The sequence below is a fragment of the Ascaphus truei genome, chromosome 3 (genome assembly GCF_040206685.1).
Source record: "Ascaphus truei isolate aAscTru1 chromosome 3, aAscTru1.hap1, whole genome shotgun sequence".
Lineage (NCBI taxonomy): Eukaryota > Metazoa > Chordata > Amphibia > Anura > Ascaphidae > Ascaphus > Ascaphus truei.
Genome location: NC_134485.1, coordinates 377293453 through 377314102, shown reverse-complemented (window position 1 = coordinate 377314102; position 20650 = coordinate 377293453). Strand labels below are relative to the sequence as shown.

General features: G+C 36.1%; 1 protein-coding gene across 7 annotated transcripts in view; it reads right to left on the bottom strand.

The window, feature by feature from the left end:
* The window catches only part of MICU2 (mitochondrial calcium uptake 2), a 382386-nt gene that overhangs the window by 174791 nt on the left and 186945 nt on the right, over positions 1-20650 (bottom strand). The window contains exon 2 of one of the 7 annotated variants that reach the window (XM_075592256.1): positions 4318-7164. The exons of the other annotated variants lie outside the window; for them this stretch is intronic. Within the exon in view, the coding sequence (XP_075448371.1) occupies positions 4458-7046 (2589 nt within the window). The 5' untranslated portion in view covers positions 7047-7164 and the 3' untranslated portion in view covers positions 4318-4457. Of the gene's footprint in view, positions 1-4317; positions 7165-20650 lie in introns of those variants that run through there. 7 annotated transcript variants of the gene reach the window in all.

Below are 20650 nucleotides of genomic sequence, written 5' to 3'. Positions count from 1 at the left end.
GTGTCTTCAAATAAAAAGTAGTTGTGACTTAAAATAAATTGAATGCATGCCAAGAGAAAAGTTTTTTGTGAAGGGTGAAGATTGGTGTCTAATTCAAAAAAGTGATTAATAGCCTGGATACCTTTGGTGTGATCAATACAAGTGTAAAGTGAGGATACATCGCATGTAATCCAGTGAAAGGTATCCTTCCAAATAATATCAGAGGTGGAATCGATGACATGCAACGTGTCCCTAATATATGATTTTAGATTTATGACATACGGTTGTAAATAATAGTCAATGTATTGGGACAAGTTTGACGTCATCGATCCCACCCCCGATATTATAGGCCTCCCTGGTGGATTAACTTTATCTTTGTGCAATTTTGGCAGGTGATAAAATATAGGTGTCCTAGGGTGTTTAGTGAATAAAAATTTTTCCTCTAAATTAGTGATAATCCCTTTACTGAGTGCTTCCCGGAGGAGATTCTGAAATTCTATCTGATAGCCCATAACTGGGTCTTCATCTAGTGTGGTATAGGATACAGAATCATGTAAAAGGCGATGGGCTTCGCATATGTAATCAACGCGATCCTGTAAAACAATAGCACCACCCTTGTCTGCTTGGCGGACTATAAGGTCAAAATTGTTCTTTATATCCAACATGGTTATAGTCTCTTCTTTGGTTAGATTGCTATGTTTTATTTCTAGATTGTTTTGGCACAACTTCTCAAGGTCCCCAAGAACCAATGTATAAAAAGTATCGATAAAGTTCCCCTTTGAATGATAGGGGAAGTATATCGATTTAGGGGCAAAAGGTGATGGCCTATACATTGTGTTGCTCACAGGGTCAGTTTGTGAGGATGGATTATGATCTATAAGTAAGCTCATATCCTCCTCATGAGTAGTGATGTCCAATAATGGATTCTCAAATAGTTGGTCATCATGTACTAATCTTTTATTTAGAGGGTCTACCAATGTATTAAATTTGACTGGTATTTGTGTACTATTGTCACTGGTATTACTGGTATTATTTCCTGATTCTACCAAGAAAGACGTAAGGGCATTAATACACTCTATTTCTTGGGTATTGAAAATGGGTTGTTGTGTCTGTTCCCCTTTGAGTGTAAAGTGTCGCATAAGTGTCAGCTTACGGATGTACCGATTCAAATCCACAAATAAATCAAACCTATTGGGAGTGCTACTAGGAGAAAAAGATAAACCTTTGGCTAATAATGATATGTGATATGGGGTTAGTGAGTGTGAAGATAAGTTATAAATACCGTAATTGGTAGGTGCAGCCTCCATCAACTTCATTTTCTTCTGTCCTTGCTTTTTTGCTCCTCCTCTGACTCCCCTGAATCTCGTTTTCTTCGGGGTAGTGGTTGGGCTTGTTTTTCCCAAAGTGGGTATTTCTTCTCCCTTTCTCTTTGTTCTAAAAAAGAGGCAGTTTTGTGTGTTTTATTGGGTGAAATTGTATTACCAGTATTGCTGTTGGATCCCTTGTGAGATGTTTTGGATCTTGCCCCCTCCCTCAACGCCCCCGCACCCTGCTCTTTGATGTCTAAATTGTCCTCACAATCAACTCTTAATACAGAGTATTGATTGGAAGTGGAGCAGTTAGCGGTGGGCGTTTCTGGTAGGGGGCAAGATCTATCACGTGTATCTTTCTTATCCAACCGTGCTTCTTTTATCAGTGTAATTATTTCATTTTTCTCTTTTTCATTAGAAATTGGTTTCTTGTAATGTTTGTTCCCTCTATTTTCTTCTCTATAACCGGAATGGGAACGACCATATCTATGGTGTTTATTAAAATCTTTGTTTCTTTTCCAATTTCTAACTCTGTTATTAGCATAGTCATCCTTATCACGTTTGAGTTTGTTTGTTTTTCTCTCTATAATTTCTTTTTCAAATGAAACTACTCTTTTGTGTACTTGTTCGTCTAATGAGATGAATTCTTCCTTGCCTTCAAATGGCTTAATAGTTGTCTGAACCTGGGCTATCTCTCTCCCCAAGACCTCCAATCTCTCTTCTCTATAGGAGATTAGAAGCTTGATGAGAGAGATAGAGCAGTCTTCCAATATGGTATTCCAACTGGCTGTAAATGTCTCATTTGCCTCAAAAGTTGGTTTTTTTGTTATCCTAAGTCCTCTCGGGACCAATTTGATATCCAAATAATTTTGGAGTGAGAGCAGATCCAGCCAGTTTTTCATCTCATCTTTGGTATAATTTTCCAACTCTTGGAAATTATTTTTCAAATCAACATAGTTCTCTTGAACTACAATGGGGTCCTCATCAACAATATTGGCAAATCTGTTCCTCCTAGCTAAACGTTCCTCACTGGATTGCATCATTTTCACAAATCACAAAAGGAATATACAAATATAAAAACAAAATAATCAAATAATGACAATTAATGTTAAAATGAAAATGTGCATATATATATAACAGGGAAATAAATGGCTGCTAACTTCTAAGTGAAAATAGACAACAAAAAAACAATATGAAGTAGCGCCGCTAAATAACCAGTTAATTATAAATATTAATTATAAATTACTAGTGGGAGAGACAATAGCTAATTGGATAGGCTTGAAGGGGCAGCTAGATAGGGCTAGTACACTATGATAAAACTTTTAAAATAAACAAATGGCAATGCAATCTCCTGACAAAAAACCCTAAAGGAAAAAATATAAAAAATCTAAAAAATGTATTTATTAATAAAAAATATATATAGAAAAAATTGTCAAAAGATAAAAATATATAATAAAAAACCTTCAATACATAAAGTCCTGTTCCAGTGGAAATGTCCTTGGTTTCTTGCAGCCCGTTTCAAAGGGATCACCAGTCCCTAGTGATATCTGGAAAAAAGAACAAAAAAGAAACAGGCGCACACCTAGTGCATTACCACAATAAAAATGTATTGGATGAACATAAAATCTAACAAATGGCCACTCACAAGGATACAGCAAATAAAAGCATGTATGAGATAGGCTCTCATGTGCCTTGCAGCTCAATCACCAGCGTCCGTCCGCAATCAGTGGCGTCGTCACGTGGATCAGCCTCGTGAACCGGAACCGGAAGAGGGGTGTTTCACCTTCAGTGCTCCACCAAATCGGTCCCTCCGGGAAACAGGCACCCCAGATGTATAATAGTACAAGGTAGCAAGCCGGGAGAGCAGCACACGGGAGCCAAGAGTTCTCAGTCAACCTGCATCAGTGTTTGTGGGCAAATGGCGGCCGGACTCTAGCCACGCCCTACGCGTTTCGTCATCAAATGGCGACTTCTTCAGGGGATACCCTTCAAGCATATGTCCTTAGTATTTATAGGGAGGTTAACAGCAAGTAGCCAATAAAGCTTAATTGAATTTGAAGCAATCAATTAAATCAATTACACATATGTATAATTAGAACAAGTAAAATCAATTTCTAAATATTTTGAGGACCCCATCGATGTCCAAAGAGTAACATGCAAACTATATATTGAAACAACATAACTGATGTTCTGAATGTGCTTGATATTATTGATGATATGAATACAATTAATAAGTGGAATGTGACAGGCTGAATCAATAGACAAACAGCACTACAAGGTGCATAGTAATTAAATATAAGGATTAATTGCATTCAGACATTCTAGAGAGTATATTTGAATAGAACTATTTATATATTTAGTAGAGTCAGGTCTATTGCACTTGATTATTAGTGACATCTCAACTAGGGAGAACACAAATGAATGAACCATAGTATATGGACAGCTATATAAATTAGCAATAAACATTTTCAATTAAATCAATGACACCCAACAAAATAGCAAGTAGTTACCTGGTATGTTATCAGGGTATTAACCCATTATTGGAATGTCAGTGGGGAGTCAGAGGAAGTAGATGAGATGGATCCAAAAGCAAGGACAGATCAAACGAAGGCGACAGTGACTTAAACTAATATGAAAGTATTAAGCAATTTAATATGGGTGCTGTGTTCTAATAAATATGAAAATGGATTATGTGTTGTGTGCATCAATGTGAATGATAGATAATAAAGTGTATGTGAGTGATGTGAAAAACAAAATAATGTAAATAGTGAATTATGTATATACTAAAATATATGTATTGAATTGAAAATAATGAAATAAATATATGAATATATAAAAGAAAATAAAATAAAAATGAAAAATGAATGTAATTGAAAATGAAAATGAAAATGAAACTAAAAATCAAAATAAAAATAAAAATAAATATAAAAAGTGAATAAAAATTGTAAAAAATGTATAAATAAAATAAAATTAAAATAGAAATAAATAAAGATTAAAATGAATCAAAACTAATATAGAATATTGACCATTTGTGGAGATGAATCGTGACAGACACGAAAGCTGACTGACCCCTTGAATAAGTGAATAGGAACACAATGACCAGACCATAGCCCAGAGGGAATGCTAAGCATTCAGACCAGACCTCTGGAGAACACCCATTAGAGGTGTTCAAACTATGGTACTAATGTCAATGTGGTCATTGTGTCCCTTGGGATAGGTTGTATCCAAAATGTACATCCAATATGTTTCTCGGGTACATAGCTTCTGAAAGCGATCACCTCCCATATATGAGGGGGGGATGAATTCAATACCCATGACAGAAAGGGATTTGGGATTTTTGTTGTGACTAGTACAAAAGTGACGGGAGAGGCTGTGTGTTTGACACCCATTAATAATGTTCCGCCGGTGCTCTAAGAACCGTGTACTAAGGGCTCTAGATGTACGGCCTATATATTGGGTGCCACATTCACATGAGATAAGATACACAACGTATTCTGTTAAACAATTTATATGGTCTTTTATTTCATATGATGTACCATTTGAATGTGATGTGAACTTGTTAGATTTTGTCAAATGTTTGCAGGTTAAACACCGGCCTCTTCCACAACTAACATTTCCCTCCCTTAGAGCCATATTCTGATTGGTAATCTTCTTGGTTTTAAGTTTACTTGGTGCCAGTATTGTTTTAATGCTCCTCGCCTTTCTGAATACAGTTGGAGCATATTCTGGTACTAGGTGACCAATAACAGGATCATTGCGTATAATTTTCCAATGACAATTTAAAATATTTCTAATTTGGTGAGCAGATTGATTGAATTGTGTAATGAATTTTGGTGCATTATTTGATTTATATTCCTTTTTTCTGCTTATACACAATGATTCAGATTTATTTTTTGATTTTTCCAAAAGTGTCTCTCTTTTAATAAGACCTGCATCCTGAAAAGCTTTGTTAACAACAGAGGCATCATATCCCTTTTCCAAAAACTTATTTGATAGATCTTTTCCCTGTGATGCAAAGTCAGAGTCCTCTGAGCAGTTGCGCCTGATTCTGTAAAACTGGCTCTTGGGCACGTTATTTAGCCACTTTTTATAGTGGTTACTGCCATAATGTAAATAGCTGTTGGCTGACACTGATTTGAAGTGTGTTCTTGTTTGAATCTGATTTTCTGTGCCAATGAAAAGTTCTAAATCCAGAAAGACAATTGTGCTAGGGTGTACAGTATGTGTAAATTTAAGGCCCATCTCATTGATGTTAAAGGATGACAGAATCTCCTCCAGGATATCCCTATCACCATCCCAAATAAAGATAATATCATCTATGAAACGGCCATAGTATACCAGACCACCCCTCAGACTAGCATTCTCCCAAACATGGGTTCTCTCCCACAGACCCATGTAGAGATTAGCATAGCTGGGGGCAAATCTGGTACCCATAGCCGTTCCACAGATTTGTAAATAATATGTGTCTTCAAATAAAAAGTAGTTGTGACTTAAAATAAATTGAATGCATGCCAAGAGAAAAGTTTTTTGTGAAGGGTGAAGATTGGTGTCTAATTCAAAAAAGTGATTAATAGCCTGGATACCTTTGGTGTGATCAATACAAGTGTAAAGTGAGGATACATCGCATGTAATCCAGTGAAAGGTATCCTTCCAAATAATATCAGAGGTGGAATCGATGACATGCAACGTGTCCCTAATATATGATTTTAGATTTATGACATACGGTTGTAAATAATAGTCAATGTATTGGGACAAGTTTGACGTCATCGATCCCACCCCCGATATTATAGGCCTCCCTGGTGGATTAACTTTATCTTTGTGCAATTTTGGCAGGTGATAAAATATAGGTGTCCTAGGGTGTTTAGTGAATAAAAATTTTTCCTCTAAATTAGTGATAATCCCTTTACTGAGTGCTTCCCGGAGGAGATTCTGAAATTCTATCTGATAGCCCATAACTGGGTCTTCATCTAGTGTGGTATAGGATACAGAATCATGTAAAAGGCGATGGGCTTCGCATATGTAATCAACGCGATCCTGTAAAACAATAGCACCACCCTTGTCTGCTTGGCGGACTATAAGGTCAAAATTGTTCTTTATATCCAACATGGTTATAGTCTCTTCTTTGGTTAGATTGCTATGTTTTATTTCTAGATTGTTTTGGCACAACTTCTCAAGGTCCCCAAGAACCAATGTATAAAAAGTATCGATAAAGTTCCCCTTTGAATGATAGGGGAAGTATATCGATTTAGGGGCAAAAGGTGATGGCCTATACATTGTGTTGCTCACAGGGTCAGTTTGTGAGGATGGATTATGATCTATAAGTAAGCTCATATCCTCCTCATGAGTAGTGATGTCCAATAATGGATTCTCAAATAGTTGGTCATCATGTACTAATCTTTTATTTAGAGGGTCTACCAATGTATTAAATTTGACTGGTATTTGTGTACTATTGTCACTGGTATTACTGGTATTATTTCCTGATTCTACCAAGAAAGACGTAAGGGCATTAATACACTCTATTTCTTGGGTATTGAAAATGGGTTGTTGTGTCTGTTCCCCTTTGAGTGTAAAGTGTCGCATAAGTGTCAGCTTACGGATGTACCGATTCAAATCCACAAATAAATCAAACCTATTGGGAGTGCTACTAGGAGAAAAAGATAAACCTTTGGCTAATAATGATATGTGATATGGGGTTAGTGAGTGTGAAGATAAGTTATAAATACCGTAATTGGTAGGTGCAGCCTCCATCAACTTCATTTTCTTCTGTCCTTGCTTTTTTGCTCCTCCTCTGACTCCCCTGAATCTCGTTTTCTTCGGGGTAGTGGTTGGGCTTGTTTTTCCCAAAGTGGGTATTTCTTCTCCCTTTCTCTTTGTTCTAAAAAAGAGGCAGTTTTGTGTGTTTTATTGGGTGAAATTGTATTACCAGTATTGCTGTTGGATCCCTTGTGAGATGTTTTGGATCTTGCCCCCTCCCTCAACGCCCCCGCACCCTGCTCTTTGATGTCTAAATTGTCCTCACAATCAACTCTTAATACAGAGTATTGATTGGAAGTGGAGCAGTTAGCGGTGGGCGTTTCTGGTAGGGGGCAAGATCTATCACGTGTATCTTTCTTATCCAACCGTGCTTCTTTTATCAGTGTAATTATTTCATTTTTCTCTTTTTCATTAGAAATTGGTTTCTTGTAATGTTTGTTCCCTCTATTTTCTTCTCTATAACCGGAATGGGAACGACCATATCTATGGTGTTTATTAAAATCTTTGTTTCTTTTCCAATTTCTAACTCTGTTATTAGCATAGTCATCCTTATCACGTTTGAGTTTGTTTGTTTTTCTCTCTATAATTTCTTTTTCAAATGAAACTACTCTTTTGTGTACTTGTTCGTCTAATGAGATGAATTCTTCCTTGCCTTCAAATGGCTTAATAGTTGTCTGAACCTGGGCTATCTCTCTCCCCAAGACCTCCAATCTCTCTTCTCTATAGGAGATTAGAAGCTTGATGAGAGAGATAGAGCAGTCTTCCAATATGGTATTCCAACTGGCTGTAAATGTCTCATTTGCCTCAAAAGTTGGTTTTTTTTTGTTATCCTAAGTCCTCTCGGGACCAATTTGATATCCAAATAATTTTGGAGTGAGAGCAGATCCAGCCAGTTTTTCATCTCATCTTTGGTATAATTTTCCAACTCTTGGAAATTATTTTTCAAATCAACATAGTTCTCTTGAACTACAATGGGGTCCTCATCAACAATATTGGCAAATCTGTTCCTCCTAGCTAAACGTTCCTCACTGGATTGCATCATTTTCACAAATCACAAAAGGAATATACAAATATAAAAACAAAATAATCAAATAATGACAATTAATGTTAAAATGAAAATGTGCATATATATATAACAGGGAAATAAATGGCTGCTAACTTCTAAGTGAAAATAGACAACAAAAAAACAATATGAAGTAGCGCCGCTAAATAACCAGTTAATTATAAATATTAATTATAAATTACTAGTGGGAGAGACAATAGCTAATTGGATAGGCTTGAAGGGGCAGCTAGATAGGGCTAGTACACTATGATAAAACTTTTAAAATAAACAAATGGCAATGCAATCTCCTGACAAAAAACCCTAAAGGAAAAAATATAAAAAATCTAAAAAATGTATTTATTAATAAAAAATATATATAGAAAAAATTGTCAAAAGATAAAAATATATAATAAAAAACCTTCAATACATAAAGTCCTGTTCCAGTGGAAATGTCCTTGGTTTCTTGCAGCCCGTTTCAAAGGGATCACCAGTCCCTAGTGATATCTGGAAAAAAGAACAAAAAAGAAACAGGCGCACACCTAGTGCATTACCACAATAAAAATGTATTGGATGAACATAAAATCTAACAAATGGCCACTCACAAGGATACAGCAAATAAAAGCATGTATGAGATAGGCTCTCATGTGCCTTGCAGCTCAATCACCAGCGTCCGTCCGCAATCAGTGGCGTCGTCACGTGGATCAGCCTCGTGAACCGGAACCGGAAGAGGGGTGTTTCACCTTCAGTGCTCCACCAAATCGGTCCCTCCGGGAAACAGGCACCCCAGATGTATAATAGTACAAGGTAGCAAGCCGGGAGAGCAGCACACGGGAGCCAAGAGTTCTCAGTCAACCTGCATCAGTGTTTGTGGGCAAATGGCGGCCGGACTCTAGCCACGCCCTACGCGTTTCGTCATCAAATGGCGACTTCTTCAGGGGATACCCTTCAAGCATATGTCCTTAGTATTTATAGGGAGGTTAACAGCAAGTAGCCAATAAAGCTTAATTGAATTTGAAGCAATCAATTAAATCAATTACACATATGTATAATTAGAACAAGTAAAATCAATTTCTAAATATTTTGAGGACCCCATCGATGTCCAAAGAGTAACATGCAAACTATATATTGAAACAACATAACTGATGTTCTGAATGTGCTTGATATTATTGATGATATGAATACAATTAATAAGTGGAATGTGACAGGCTGAATCAATAGACAAACAGCACTACAAGGTGCATAGTAATTAAATATAAGGATTAATTGCATTCAGACATTCTAGAGAGTATATTTGAATAGAACTATTTATATATTTAGTAGAGTCAGGTCTATTGCACTTGATTATTAGTGACATCTCAACTAGGGAGAACACAAATGAATGAACCATAGTATATGGACAGCTATATAAATTAGCAATAAACATTTTCAATTAAATCAATGACACCCAACAAAATAGCAAGTAGTTACCTGGTATGTTATCAGGGTATTAACCCATTATTGGAATGTCAGTGGGGAGTCAGAGGAAGTAGATGAGATGGATCCAAAAGCAAGGACAGATCAAACGAAGGCGACAGTGACTTAAACTAATATGAAAGTATTAAGCAATTTAATATGGGTGCTGTGTTCTAATAAATATGAAAATGGATTATGTGTTGTGTGCATCAATGTGAATGATAGATAATAAAGTGTATGTGAGTGATGTGAAAAACAAAATAATGTAAATAGTGAATTAGGTATATACTAAAATATATGTATTGAATTGAAAATAATGAAATAAATATATGAATATATAAAAGAAAATAAAATAAAAATGAAAAATGAATGTAATTGAAAATGAAAATGAAAATGAAACTAAAAATCAAAATAAAAATAAAAATAAATATAAAAAGTGAATAAAAATTGTAAAAAATGTATAAATAAAATAAAATTAAAATAGAAATAAATAAAGATTAAAATGAATCAAAACTAATATAGAATATTGACCATTTGTGGAGATGAATCGTGACAGACACGAAAGCTGACTGACCCCTTGAATAAGTGAATAGGAACACAATGACCAGACCATAGCCCAGAGGGAATGCTAAGCATTCAGACCAGACCTCTGGAGAACACCCATTAGAGGTGTTCAAACTATGGTACTAATGTCAATGTGGTCATTGTGTCCCTTGGGATAGGTTGTATCCAAAATGTACATCCAATATGTTTCTCGGGTACATAGCTTCTGAAAGCGATCACCTCCCATATATGAGGGGGGGATGAATTCAATACCCATGACAGAAAGGGATTTGGGATTTTTGTTGTGACTAGTACAAAAGTGACGGGAGAGGCTGTGTGTTTGACACCCATTAATAATGTTCCGCCGGTGCTCTAAGAACCGTGTACTAAGGGCTCTAGATGTACGGCCTATATATTGGGTGCCACATTCACATGAGATAAGATACACAACGTATTCTGTTAAACAATTTATATGGTCTTTTATTTCATATGATGTACCATTTGAATGTGATGTGAACTTGTTAGATTTTGTCAAATGTTTGCAGGTTAAACACCGGCCTCTTCCACAACTAACATTTCCCTCCCTTAGAGCCATATTCTGATTGGTAATCTTCTTGGTTTTAAGTTTACTTGGTGCCAGTATTGTTTTAATGCTCCTCGCCTTTCTGAATACAGTTGGAGCATATTCTGGTACTAGGTGACCAATAACAGGATCATTGCGTATAATTTTCCAATGACAATTTAAAATATTTCTAATTTGGTGAGCAGATTGATTGAATTGTGTAATGAATTTTGGTGCATTATTTGATTTATATTCCTTTTTTCTGCTTATACACAATGATTCAGATTTATTTTTTGATTTTTCCAAAAGTGTCTCTCTTTTAATAAGACCTGCATCCTGAAAAGCTTTGTTAACAACAGAGGCATCATATCCCTTTTCCAAAAACTTATTTGATAGATCTTTTCCCTGTGATGCAAAGTCAGAGTCCTCTGAGCAGTTGCGCCTGATTCTGTAAAACTGGCTCTTGGGCACGTTATTTAGCCACTTTTTATAGTGGTTACTGCCATAATGTAAATAGCTGTTGGCTGACACTGATTTGAAGTGTGTTCTTGTTTGAATCTGATTTTCTGTGCCAATGAAAAGTTCTAAATCCAGAAAGACAATTGTGCTAGGGTGTACAGTATGTGTAAATTTAAGGCCCATCTCATTGATGTTAAAGGATGACAGAATCTCCTCCAGGATATCCCTATCACCATCCCAAATAAAGATAATATCATCTATGAAACGGCCATAGTATACCAGACCACCCCTCAGACTAGCATTCTCCCAAACATGGGTTCTCTCCCACAGACCCATGTAGAGATTAGCATAGCTGGGGGCAAATCTGGTACCCATAGCCGTTCCACAGATTTGTAAATAATATGTGTCTTCAAATAAAAAGTAGTTGTGACTTAAAATAAATTGAATGCATGCCAAGAGAAAAGTTTTTTGTGAAGGGTGAAGATTGGTGTCTAATTCAAAAAAGTGATTAATAGCCTGGATACCTTTGGTGTGATCAATACAAGTGTAAAGTGAGGATACATCGCATGTAATCCAGTGAAAGGTATCCTTCCAAATAATATCAGAGGTGGAATCGATGACATGCAACGTGTCCCTAATATATGATTTTAGATTTATGACATACGGTTGTAAATAATAGTCAATGTATTGGGACAAGTTTGACGTCATCGATCCCACCCCCGATATTATAGGCCTCCCTGGTGGATTAACTTTATCTTTGTGCAATTTTGGCAGGTGATAAAATATAGGTGTCCTAGGGTGTTTAGTGAATAAAAATTTTTCCTCTAAATTAGTGATAATCCCTTTACTGAGTGCTTCCCGGAGGAGATTCTGAAATTCTATCTGATAGCCCATAACTGGGTCTTCATCTAGTGTGGTATAGGATACAGAATCATGTAAAAGGCGATGGGCTTCGCATATGTAATCAACGCGATCCTGTAAAACAATAGCACCACCCTTGTCTGCTTGGCGGACTATAAGGTCAAAATTGTTCTTTATATCCAACATGGTTATAGTCTCTTCTTTGGTTAGATTGCTATGTTTTATTTCTAGATTGTTTTGGCACAACTTCTCAAGGTCCCCAAGAACCAATGTATAAAAAGTATCGATAAAGTTCCCCTTTGAATGATAGGGGAAGTATATCGATTTAGGGGCAAAAGGTGATGGCCTATACATTGTGTTGCTCACAGGGTCAGTTTGTGAGGATGGATTATGATCTATAAGTAAGCTCATATCCTCCTCATGAGTAGTGATGTCCAATAATGGATTCTCAAATAGTTGGTCATCATGTACTAATCTTTTATTTAGAGGGTCTACCAATGTATTAAATTTGACTGGTATTTGTGTACTATTGTCACTGGTATTACTGGTATTATTTCCTGATTCTACCAAGAAAGACGTAAGGGCATTAATACACTCTATTTCTTGGGTATTGAAAATGGGTTGTTGTGTCTGTTCCCCTTTGAGTGTAAAGTGTCGCATAAGTGTCAGCTTACGGATGTACCGATTCAAATCCACAAATAAATCAAACCTATTGGGAGTGCTACTAGGAGAAAAAGATAAACCTTTGGCTAATAATGATATGTGATATGGGGTTAGTGAGCACCCAATATATAGGCCGTACATCTAGAGCCCTTAGTACACGGTTCTTAGAGCACCGGCGGAACATTATTAATGGGTGTCAAACACACAGCCTCTCCCGTCACTTTTGTACTAGTCACAACAAAAATCCCAAATCCCTTTCTGTCATGGGTATTGAATTCATCCCCCCCTCATATATGGGAGGTGATCGCTTTCAGAAGCTATGTACCCGAGAAACATATTGGATGTACATTTTGGATACAACCTATCCCAAGGGACACAATGACCACATTGACATTAGTACCATAGTTTGAACACCTCTAATGGGTGTTCTCCAGAGGTCTGGTCTGAATGCTTAGCATTCCCTCTGGGCTATGGTCTGGTCATTGTGTTCCTATTCACTTATTCAAGGGGTCAGTCAGCTTTCGTGTCTGTCACGATTCATCTCCACAAATGGTCAATATTCTATATTAGTTTTGATTCATTTTAATCTTTATTTATTTCTATTTTAATTTTATTTTATTTATACATTTTTTACAATTTTTATTCACTTTTTATATTTATTTTTATTTTTATTTTGATTTTTAGTTTCATTTTCATTTTCATTTTCAATTACATTCATTTTTCATTTTTATTTTATTTTCTTTTATATATTCATATATTTATTTCATTATTTTCAATTCAATACATATATTTTAGTATATACATAATTCACTATTTACATTATTTTGTTTTTCACATCACTCACATACACTTTATTATCTATCATTCACATTGATGCACACAACACATAATCCATTTTCATATTTATTAGAACACAGCACCCATATTAAATTGCTTAATACTTTCATATTAGTTTAAGTCACTGTCGCCTTCGTTTGATCTGTCCTTGCTTTTGGATCCATCTCATCTACTTCCTCTGACTCCCCACTGACATTCCAATAATGGGTTAATACCCTGATAACATACCAGGTAACTACTTGCTATTTTGTTGGGTGTCATTGATTTAATTGAAAATGTTTATTGCTAATTTATATAGCTGTCCATATACTATGGTTCATTCATTTGTGTTCTCCCTAGTTGAGATGTCACTAATAATCAAGTGCAATAGACCTGACTCTACTAAATATATAAATAGTTCTATTCAAATATACTCTCTAGAATGTCTGAATGCAATTAATCCTTATATTTAATTACTATGCACCTTGTAGTGCTGTTTGTCTATTGATTCAGCCTGTCACATTCCACTTATTAATTGTATTCATATCATCAATAATATCAAGCACATTCAGAACATCAGTTATGTTGTTTCAATATATAGTTTGCATGTTACTCTTTGGACATCGATGGGGTCCTCAAAATATTTAGAAATTGATTTTACTTGTTCTAATTATACATATGTGTAATTGATTTAATTGATTGCTTCAAATTCAATTAAGCTTTATTGGCTACTTGCTGTTAACCTCCCTATAAATACTAAGGACATATGCTTGAAGGGTATCCCCTGAAGAAGTCGCCATTTGATGACGAAACGCGTAGGGCGTGGCTAGAGTCCGGCCGCCATTTGCCCACAAACACTGATGCAGGTTGACTGAGAACTCTTGGCTCCCGTGTGCTGCTCTCCCGGCTTGCTACCTTGTACTATTATACATCTGGGGTGCCTGTTTCCCGGAGGGACCGATTTGGTGGAGCACTGAAGGTGAAACACCCCTCTTCCGGTTCCGGTTCACGAGGCTGATCCACGTGACGACGCCACTGATTGCGGACGGACGCTGGTGATTGAGCTGCAAGGCACATGAGAGCCTATCTCATACATGCTTTTATTTGCTGTATCCTTGTGAGTGGCCATTTGTTAGATTTTATGTTCATCCAATACATTTTTATTGTGGTAATGCACTAGGTGTGCGCCTGTTTCTTTTTTGTTCTTTTTTCCAGATATCACTAGGGACTGGTGATCCCTTTGAAACGGGCTGCAAGAAACCAAGGACATTTCCACTGGAACAGGACTTTATGTATTGAAGGTTTTTTATTATATATTTTTATCTTTTGACAATTTTTTCTATATATATTTTTTATTAATAAATACATTTTTTAGATTTTTTATATTTTTTCCTTTAGGGTTTTTTGTCAGGAGATTGCATTGCCATTTGTTTATTTTAAAAGTTTTATCATAGTGTACTAGCCCTATCTAGCTGCCCCTTCAAGCCTATCCAATTAGCTATTGTCTCTCCCACTAGTAATTTATAATTAATATTTATAATTAACTGGTTATTTAGCGGCGCTACTTCATATTGTTTTTTTGTTGTCTATTTTCACTTAGAAGTTAGCAGCCATTTATTTCCCTGTTATATATATATGCACATTTTCATTTTAACATTAATTGTCATTATTTGATTATTTTGTTTTTATATTTGTATATTCCTTTTGTGATTTGTGAAAATGATGCAATCCAGTGAGGAACGTTTAGCTAGGAGGAACAGATTTGCCAATATTGTTGATGAGGACCCCATTGTAGTTCAAGAGAACTATGTTGATTTGAAAAATAATTTCCAAGAGTTGGAAAATTATACCAAAGATGAGATGAAAAACTGGCTGGATCTGCTCTCACTCCAAAATTATTTGGATATCAAATTGGTCCCGAGAGGACTTAGGATAACAAAAAAACCAACTTTTGAGGCAAATGAGACATTTACAGCCAGTTGGAATACCATATTGGAAGACTGCTCTATCTCTCTCATCAAGCTTCTAATCTCCTATAGAGAAGAGAGATTGGAGGTCTTGGGGAGAGAGATAGCCCAGGTTCAGACAACTATTAAGCCATTTGAAGGCAAGGAAGAATTCATCTCATTAGACGAACAAGTACACAAAAGAGTAGTTTCATTTGAAAAAGAAATTATAGAGAGAAAAACAAACAAACTCAAACGTGATAAGGATGACTATGCTAATAACAGAGTTAGAAATTGGAAAAGAAACAAAGATTTTAATAAACACCATAGATATGGTCGTTCCCATTCCGGTTATAGAGAAGAAAATAGAGGGAACAAACATTACAAGAAACCAATTTCTAATGAAAAAGAGAAAAATGAAATAATTACACTGATAAAAGAAGCACGGTTGGATAAGAAAGATACACGTGATAGATCTTGCCCCCTACCAGAAACGCCCACCGCTAACTGCTCCACTTCCAATCAATACTCTGTATTAAGAGTTGATTGTGAGGACAATTTAGACATCAAAGAGCAGGGTGCGGGGGCGTTGAGGGAGGGGGCAAGATCCAAAACATCTCACAAGGGATCCAACAGCAATACTGGTAATACAATTTCACCCAATAAAACACACAAAACTGCCTCTTTTTTAGAACAAAGAGAAAGGGAGAAGAAATACCCACTTTGGGAAAAACAAGCCCAACCACTACCCCGAAGAAAACGAGATTCAGGGGAGTCAGAGGAGGAGCAAAAAAGCAAGGACAGAAGAAAATGAAGTTGATGGAGGCTGCACCTACCAATTACGGTATTTATAACTTATCTTCACACTCACTAACCCCATATCACATATCATTATTAGCCAAAGGTTTATCTTTTTCTCCTAGTAGCACTCCCAATAGGTTTGATTTATTTGTGGATTTGAATCGGTACATCCGTAAGCTGACACTTATGCGACACTTTACACTCAAAGGGGAACAGACACAACAACCCATTTTCAATACCCAAGAAATAGAGTGTATTAATGCCCTTACGTCTTTCTTGGTAGAATCAGGAAATAATACCAGTAATACCAGTGACAATAGTACACAAATACCAGTCAAATTTAATACATTGGTAGACCCTCTAAATAAAAGATTAGTACATGATGACCAACTATTTGAGAATCCATTATTGGACATCACTACTCATGAGGAGGATATGAGCTTACTTATAGATCATAATCCATCCTCACAAACTGACCCTGTGAGCAACACAATGTATAGGCCATCACCTTTTGCCCCTAAATCGATATACTTCCCCTATCATTCAAAGGGGAACTTTATCGATACTTTTTATACATTGGTTCTTGGGGACCTTGAGAAGTTGTGCCAAAACAATCTAGAAATAAAACATAGCAATCTAACCAAAGAAGAGACTATAACCATGTTGGATATAAAGAACAATTTTGACCTTATAGTCCGCCAAGCAGACAAGGGTGGTGCTATTGTTTTACAGGATCGCGTTGATTACATATGCGAAGCCCATCGCCTTTTACATGATTCTGTATCCTATACCACACTAGATGAAGACCCAGTTATGGGCTATCAGATAGAATTTCAGAATCTCCTCCGGGAAGCACTCAGTAAAGGGATTATCACTAATTTAGAGGAAAAATTTTTATTCACTAAACACCCTAGGACACCTATATTTTATCACCTGCCAAAATTGCACAAAGATAAAGTTAATCCACCAGGGAGGCCTATAATATCGGGGGTGGGATCGATGACGTCAAACTTGTCCCAATACATTGACTATTATTTACAACCGTATGTCATAAATCTAAAATCATATATTAGGGACACGTTGCATGTCATCGATTCCACCTCTGATATTATTTGGAAGGATACCTTTCACTGGATTACATGCGATGTATCCTCACTTTACACTTGTATTGATCACACCAAAGGTATCCAGGCTATTAATCACTTTTTTGAATTAGACACCAATCTTCACCCTTCACAAAAAACTTTTCTCTTGGCATGCATTCAATTTATTTTAAGTCACAACTACTTTTTATTTGAAGACACATATTATTTACAAATCTGTGGAACGGCTATGGGTACCAGATTTGCCCCCAGCTATGCTAATCTCTACATGGGTCTGTGGGAGAGAACCCATGTTTGGGAGAATGCTAGTCTGAGGGGTGGTCTGGTATACTATGGCCGTTTCATAGATGATATTATCTTTATTTGGGATGGTGATAGGGATATCCTGGAGGAGATTCTGTCATCCTTTAACATCAATGAGATGGGCCTTAAATTTACACATACTGTACACCCTAGCACAATTGTCTTTCTGGATTTAGAACTTTTCATTGGCACAGAAAATCAGATTCAAACAAGAACACACTTCAAATCAGTGTCAGCCAACAGCTATTTACATTATGGCAGTAACCACTATAAAAAGTGGCTAAATAACGTGCCCAAGAGCCAGTTTTACAGAATCAGGCGCAACTGCTCAGAGGACTCTGACTTTGCATCACAGGGAAAAGATCTATCAAATAAGTTTTTGGAAAAGGGATATGATGCCTCTGTTGTTAACAAAGCTTTTCAGGATGCAGGTCTTATTAAAAGAGAGACACTTTTGGAAAAATCAAAAAATAAATCTGAATCATTGTGTATAAGCAGAAAAAAGGAATATAAATCAAATAATGCACCAAAATTCATTACACAATTCAATCAATCTGCTCACCAAATTAGAAATATTTTAAATTGTCATTGGAAAATTATACGCAATGATCCTGTTATTGGTCACCTAGTACCAGAATATGCTCCAACTGTATTCAGAAAGGCGAGGAGCATTAAAACAATACTGGCACCAAGTAAACTTAAAACCAAGAAGATTACCAATCAGAATATGGCTCTAAGGGAGGGAAATGTTAGTTGTGGAAGAGGCCGGTGTTTAACCTGCAAACATTTGACAAAATCTAACAAGTTCACATCACATTCAAATGGTACATCATATGAAATAAAAGACCATATAAATTGTTTAACAGAATACGTTGTGTATCTTATCTCATGTGAATGTGGCACCCAATATATAGGCCGTACATCTAGAGCCCTTAGTACACGGTTCTTAGAGCACCGGCGGAACATTATTAATGGGTGTCAAACACACAGCCTCTCCCGTCACTTTTGTACTAGTCACAACAAAAATCCCAAATCCCTTTCTGTCATGGGTATTGAATTCATCCCCCCCTCATATATGGGAGGTGATCGCTTTCAGAAGCTATGTACCCGAGAAACATATTGGATGTACATTTTGGATACAACCTATCCCAAGGGACACAATGACCACATTGACATTAGTACCATAGTTTGAACACCTCTAATGGGTGTTCTCCAGAGGTCTGGTCTGAATGCTTAGCATTCCCTCTGGGCTATGGTCTGGTCATTGTGTTCCTATTCACTTATTCAAGGGGTCAGTCAGCTTTCGTGTCTGTCACGATTCATCTCCACAAATGGTCAATATTCTATATTAGTTTTGATTCATTTTAATCTTTATTTATTTCTATTTTAATTTTATTTTATTTATACATTTTTTACAATTTTTATTCACTTTTTATATTTATTTTTATTTTTATTTTGATTTTTAGTTTCATTTTCATTTTCATTTTCAATTACATTCATTTTTCATTTTTATTTTATTTTCTTTTATATATTCATATATTTATTTCATTATTTTCAATTCAATACATATATTTTAGTATATACATAATTCACTATTTACATTATTTTGTTTTTCACATCACTCACATACACTTTATTATCTATCATTCACATTGATGCACACAACACATAATCCATTTTCATATTTATTAGAACACAGCACCCATATTAAATTGCTTAATACTTTCATATTAGTTTAAGTCACTGTCGCCTTCGTTTGATCTGTCCTTGCTTTTGGATCCATCTCATCTACTTCCTCTGACTCCCCACTGACATTCCAATAATGGGTTAATACCCTGATAACATACCAGGTAACTACTTGCTATTTTGTTGGGTGTCATTGATTTAATTGAAAATGTTTATTGCTAATTTATATAGCTGTCCATATACTATGGTTCATTCATTTGTGTTCTCCCTAGTTGAGATGTCACTAATAATCAAGTGCAATAGACCTGACTCTACTAAATATATAAATAGTTCTATTCAAATATACTCTCTAGAATGTCTGAATGCAATTAATCCTTATATTTAATTACTATGCACCTTGTAGTGCTGTTTGTCTATTGATTCAGCCTGTCACATTCCACTTATTAATTGTATTCATATCATCAATAATATCAAGCACATTCAGAACATCAGTTATGTTGTTTCAATATATAGTTTGCATGTTACTCTTTGGACATCGATGGGGTCCTCAAAATATTTAGAAATTGATTTTACTTGTTCTAATTATACATATGTGTAATTGATTTAATTGATTGCTTCAAATTCAATTAAGCTTTATTGGCTACTTGCTGTTAACCTCCCTATAAATACTAAGGACATATGCTTGAAGGGTATCCCCTGAAGAAGTCGCCATTTGATGACGAAACGCGTAGGGCGTGGCTAGAGTCCGGCCGCCATTTGCCCACAAACACTGATGCAGGTTGACTGAGAACTCTTGGCTCCCGTGTGCTGCTCTCCCGGCTTGCTACCTTGTACTATTATACATCTGGGGTGCCTGTTTCCCGGAGGGACCGATTTGGTGGAGCACTGAAGGTGAAACACCCCTCTTCCGGTTCCGGTTCACGAGGCTGATCCACGTGACGACGCCACTGATTGCGGACGGACGCTGGTGATTGAGCTGCAAGGCACATGAGAGCCTATCTCATACATGCTTTTATTTGCTGTATCCTTGTGAGTGGCCATTTGTTAGATTTTATGTTCATCCAATACATTTTTATTGTGGTAATGCACTAGGTGTGCGCCTGTTTCTTTTTTGTTCTTTTTTCCAGATATCACTAGGGACTGGTGATCCCTTTGAAACGGGCTGCAAGAAACCAAGGACATTTCCACTGGAACAGGACTTTATGTATTGAAGGTTTTTTATTATATATTTTTATCTTTTGACAATTTTTTCTATATATATTTTTTATTAATAAATACATTTTTTAGATTTTTTATATTTTTTCCTTTAGGGTTTTTTGTCAGGAGATTGCATTGCCATTTGTTTATTTTAAAAGTTTTATCATAGTGTA